We start from the raw sequence: 5,728 nt of genomic DNA on the forward strand, positions 1-5,728 counted from the left end.
CAAGAGGTTATTCATATTTAAGCTCTAATTGGCCCTCTCTTTCTTTTCTTCTTTTTTGTTTGTTTGTGTCCTGGATGGCCTGACCCAGCAGGTGGGGGTTGTTTCTGAGTTTGCCTTCGCCCAAGCAGTGCAGAAATATGTCTGCTACGCTCCAGATAGGATGGGTGGAGTAAATCCTGGAGTAATCCTGGAGTAAACTAAAAACAGTGACTTGTAACTAACACATGTAACAAAGAAACTTTTTCATGTAATAAATGATTTTGTTATTTATACAAAGATGTCTATTGTTTTTTTTTAAATTAATGCCTGATGGTTCATATTATAGGCGTATTATTATGGACATGACAAATTGTAAGATAATGTCCAGCAGATAAAGGGTATCCTGTTTGTGGATCGCACACAATTCTCTTTTTCGCAGGTTTAAGTATTAATGGTTATTTGCAGTGGTTTAGTATTGATACAAATACCTATTAAGTACTGTTTATTTTTAATCATGATTTTATTGTTGTTTCAATAGTAACCACGGGTGCAAAAGTGATGGAAAATCAACATCAGAGTTAAAAAATGATTCAATATCAGACTGAAACATTGTTTCAATACTAACAGTAAAACAATCAGTTAAATCAAAGACAGAGTTCAATGTTGATTCAGTAGAATTGCCTGATATTGAGTTAAATTTGCTTCAATGAATATTTGCTATCCGGGAGAACACCTCACACTGTATACACTGGCTTTCATGGGGGACAATGAAATCATCTCCATGCATCATCATCAGCCAGTTATCTGTCTGTTATTACTGATTCAAATTCAAGTAAAGCACACAGGTACGGAGGTGAGCCATGTGAGTATATCAATGTTTTCAGAATCAGCTAAGCATTATTGAGTGAAGCTGGCTGTCAATGATAATAAAGTCCAAAATGTTCACTTTGTAACTAGCAATCATGAAAGAAAATCATCTGTCTCTGTTTATTTTCTGTGACTTTTGAACTTGAAGTTGTCAGATTGTATATGCTATTTGCATTGTTTGTTAATAATTTGTCATGTAGAACAGCAACAACTAAAAAAGCATTTAGAATATATTATTGTGTGGTGCCAGATTCGGGGAGACCATGTGACCCAGTAACAAACAGCCCCATCTGTAACACTGACACAGCACCAACAGGTTGAACAGGTGTACCCAATGAAGTGGCAGGTGAGCGTAGATAACAGAAGCAGGGAGGAGGCCACAGCAGCTGAAGCTTCATGTTTCTGTGAGCTCCACAGACGTTAACAGCTGACACAGACCATCAGCATCACTGACCGTCTGACTCACACTTCCGGTGAAACCGAAACTAAACAAAGCCACAAAGGATGCGCACCCACACCGTCATGTATGGTTCATTCATGGTGCCTTTAAGTTCACCTCGTAAATTCAGCAATCTATGCTCCCAAGGTTTGCCTATATTATAGCCCTTGAAGTAGCCACGCCTATATTTAATAATAATATAATAATTATGTAGTATTTTCAGTACTAGAATCACATTTAGAGGCTCTATTCTAAAGAGCTTTGTTCTTTGGTCACCTGTTTTTATTGTGCGTGTTATCAGGAATATCAGTATTTAGTATTTACCTTTAAGTTTTTGTAAAACATAAAAGCTTTCACAAAGCGTTCTGGTGATGTGTTAAATAAAGAAATCTTGTGGAATTTGGTGATAAAAATTAGACTTTTAGAAGCTTCCTAATAATGCAGATTTTAGCTCTGAATTATATAATACACTGCCTAAAACAGAACAACAACATGGTTACAGGTATGTTTATCCCGTAACCCAGAACAGTATTTTAAACAACATTATGTCTTTGGGGAGCATAGATCAATGCATTCACAAGGTGCCCTTAAACGCACCATGAATAGCCGTGCATGGCGCTGTAGGTGCGTTATTTTTTTTCCGGGCGTGGATGGCGTAACTAAACGGTAACGGTTACTAACTGGTGTTAGCGTGACAGGTGAAGGAGGAGACGGAGTGTGTGGGGATTTGACGGGACTTCGTGCTCTGTAAAGGAGGATGAATATGCTGCTGCTGCTGCTCCTCATCAACGGTAAGAACCTATCTGAACTCGGCTCACTTTACCGCGGTGAACTCAGAGCATCATCACACGGAGATTTAATGTCGAGTGTCTGTGTTAGTAAAAGAGTGAGGGACAGAAAGACTGAGTGCGTGGACCGTGTAGGGAAAATTACGTTTGTATCGAGGCTGTAGCAGCTTGTTGTTATTTTGGGAAACCACCGGAGACGCTGCAGGAGCTGAAACAGGAGCGATGGGAGGGGCGCATCGTGGCTAAGCTCTACCAAGCCCACAGAAAGAATCTACATCTGTGAAAAACACTGAGAACTGTGTTTGATTCACCATCCAATCAAAGGGCTTCACCCTGCGTTTGCCATCTCTGCACCTGATCACTGTTTCCCCTTTCAGGCCAGTAGAAAAGCTCTGGCACTGTAAAGTCTTCCACAAAGCCTGCTCTATTTACATGAAGCATCATGTTCTGCACCAGGACAGCAGCACAGCTTCCTGAACGTCCTCCAGCAGGTTGAAGGACATCATCAGAGGAAAACACAACTCTCACTGCATCTGTAGTGAGCGGCCCATTATGCTGCTTTAATTGTTAAATTTAATGTGGTTTGTGTTTGTAAATTGGCACACTGTCAGTCAAGTTATGACTTTTCTAATTTCATTTGCACATTTTTGCACCAGCAACTTTTTTCCAACTTGCTCCACTTTGTAAATTTGTTTTCAAATGGGGAAATATTTTGGAAGAATTGTGTTTGTGATGAAAATTTCTTTTCTTTTATGTATTGGCCACATTTTTTAGTTACAGTGCTTTTGTGCCACTTGGGTGTATACATCTGTTTTACACTATATTGCACACGCGGTTAAATAGATTGTGGGGCCTGTTGATCTTATCTCAGGAAGCGGGAGAAGCAGGAAGCAATATTTAGTTGACCCTGTAAGAGGAAATAAGGAGTTGTAAACTCTTTGCCTTGGAGGGGGTTAAGAGTGTGGACAACAGTTGTGGAATACTTTTGTTCTGTTTAAAGAGGTTCATCTTTAGAGACTGCGTACCAGCTGAAGGCCCTCTATCTCTCATGCATGGGAATAAAAGGTGTTGGCCATGGCTCATCATGTCGGCAGACTTTGTTAATAATAACATGTTATTATAATAACATCTTCTTTCCTTCAGGAGAGAAAGAGAAAATCTATGAATAAACTGAAGCTGATCCTCAGTTGTGTGGAGGCCCAGCACATTACTGTGACACGTCATGTTGTCTTTTACTCTAATTTGTTAGTTTGTACTTTCTCTTTTTGAATGGCTTACATTAGCTGCCCAGGTTACTTTTTTTTTCTGGTACGTGCAGGGCAACATGGACTCAGAGATATATTGAGAATATAATTTATTTGTGCTTTTGTTTGTGTGTCCTCAGTTTCCCAGCATGCCCTGGCTGTGGTTGTGGAGGTGTACGCAGGAGAGAGATCTGTCCTGCTGCCCTGTCAGTTCTCCAGTTTTATTCCTGAGGAGCCCACAGTGATGTGGACTCGCTCTGATCTCAATCCTAAATCTGTGCACCTACGACGATATGAAGATGATCTTAGAGGACAAAACCAGCGTTACAGCGGGCGCACATCAATGAATCCTGATGCTCTGAACTCTGGAAACTTCAGTCTCACTCTGAGAACACCAACAAAGACTGACAGCAGCAACTACACCTGCTCCATCAGTGATGGACGAGAAGAACTGAGACTCACAGATATACAGCTGCAGGTCAAAGGTCAGCAATAAACCTCAACATCTGCTGTAGGCAAAGGTCAGAGGTCAAACTGAGGAGAACATTTCCTTAATTGTTGTAACTTACCTGAAGAAACAAGCAGCAACATGTAGCTCAGCACTAACCTCAGTGGAAACAGCAGAACAGAGATGTTTATGCTTATAACAGTACTTTTCAGCGTGGCTGCACCCTGCAGGCTGTCCCTGTTGGAGGTAATGAACTGTCTTAAAAACATTGGCCCAATGAAAGGATATAAATTGAATCTAAGTAAAACTGAAGTCATTCCCAATAGTTATAGTCCACCTGAAAAGCTTAAACAAGCACACATATTGAAATGGAGCACAGATTCAATTAAATACCTGGGGGTAACACTTACTAAAGATACAAAAAAGACTATTTGACCGTTTATATCAAAGAGTCAAAGAGAATCTGACAAAATGGAATCATATCCCATGTCTGAGCAGAAGCACTGGAATAGAAACCATCAAAATCAATGTTTTACCAAGATTTTTATATCTGTTTCAGACCCTCCCACTCCAGATTAATCAACAGAGTTTATTGAATGGGATAAAATGAGGAGAACGACCCAGAATATGATACAAAACATTACAACTGCCTAAAGAGAATGGTGGCTTACCAAATTAAAAAAAAAAATTATATTTCAGCAATGCTTAGGGCAGTGTTGCACTTGTCTGATCCATCATATGTAACAGTGTGGAAGGTAATTGAATGCAAAACAATCACCATATGAATACACAGGCAGTCCGGCAGATTAAAATCTTCAGGAGTTCATTGTTAAAATAAAAAAATCCTTGGGCAAAAGTCACACTTGGGGTTTGGAAAAGGGTGATAAAAGAAAATAAGCTGGAGAAGCATATAAAGTATTGAAATGGTGTGCATATGATTAGAAATGTACCCAAATCAAATAGACTCTAGTTTTAAACACTAGGAATCACATCGATATGTGGCATTATAAAGGAAGATGAAATTAGGAGTTTTCAAACTTTAAAGCAAACATTTCATTTAGAAAATCAAGACCACTATAGATATCTTCAGTTAGGAAACTTTTATACTCAAAACATTAAAAACCAAGTAACCACTGCAACAAGGCCATTTGTCCAAACTGTTTATAAATGCTTATAAATCAGAAATGAAGAAGGTGTAATCTCACAAATATACAAAAGTCTTCATGATCTCAGGAATCATTCAATGAAGTACATAAAAGACAGACAGGAGAAAGAGGGAGGTCTGGTGATTACAGAAGAAGAATGACAAAACATTTGCTCTTTTCATTGGAAAAGCACAAAATCACATGTATGGAAGGAGTTCTGCTGGGAAAGTTTTGCCCGTTTCCTTTTTTTTGTCACCTCAGCTCTAAAGTCGCACTATGATGATGGAGGCTTTGAATGTTGGAGGAACTGTGGCTGTGACACAGCATAGCACTACGATATATTTTGGGATTGCAAGAATATTATGAACTACTGGAGAGAAGTTCATAAAGTGATGCAAAACATCTTTAACACATATTTACCCTTTGATTTCAAATCCATATTTTTAGGATACATACCCTCAGAATAAAGGGTATAGATGAATACTTTCTTGGTGTCCTGGTGGCTGCAAGTAAAAAGGCACTTACCAAAAGATCGCTTACACAGGATCCACCAAAATTATAGAGCTGGACTGATGCAACTTTAGAGATTTATAAGATGGAAAAGATGGGCAGGGAGCAGATTGTAAAGTGGCCTGGCTGTGTGTGAGAAATTTGGAATACAGTGGTCCCTCGTTTATTGTGTGAATTCTGTTCTAAGAATAGAATAGGTGAAATCCACAAAGTAGCCAAATGTATTTTTTAAAATTATTATAGGCAGCACGGTGGCACGGTGGTTAGCACTGTTGCCGCACAGCAAGAAGGTCCTGAGTTCAATTCCA

General features: G+C 39.2%; 1 protein-coding gene across 2 annotated transcripts in view; it reads left to right on the forward strand.

Annotated features, from left to right (window-relative positions):
- The first annotated feature begins 1,877 nt into the window (after window positions 1-1,877).
- LOC102292587 (butyrophilin-like protein 2) overlaps window positions 1,878-5,728 on the forward strand; it is a 13,909-nt gene continuing 10,058 nt past the window's right edge. For both annotated transcript variants that reach the window (XM_005951794.3, XM_014330899.2), the window contains exons 1-2: window positions 1,878-2,076; window positions 3,458-3,802. In XM_005951794.3, coding sequence (XP_005951856.1) covers window positions 2,043-2,076; window positions 3,458-3,802 — 379 coding nt within the window. In that variant the 5' untranslated portion in view covers window positions 1,878-2,042. The remainder of the gene's footprint in view (window positions 2,077-3,457; window positions 3,803-5,728) is intronic.

Source organism: Haplochromis burtoni, unplaced genomic scaffold (genome assembly GCF_018398535.1).
Source record: "Haplochromis burtoni strain Fernald_Lab_line unplaced genomic scaffold, NCSU_Asbu1 Contig_1133, whole genome shotgun sequence".
In the NCBI taxonomy this organism is placed as follows: domain Eukaryota; kingdom Metazoa; phylum Chordata; class Actinopteri; order Cichliformes; family Cichlidae; genus Haplochromis; species Haplochromis burtoni.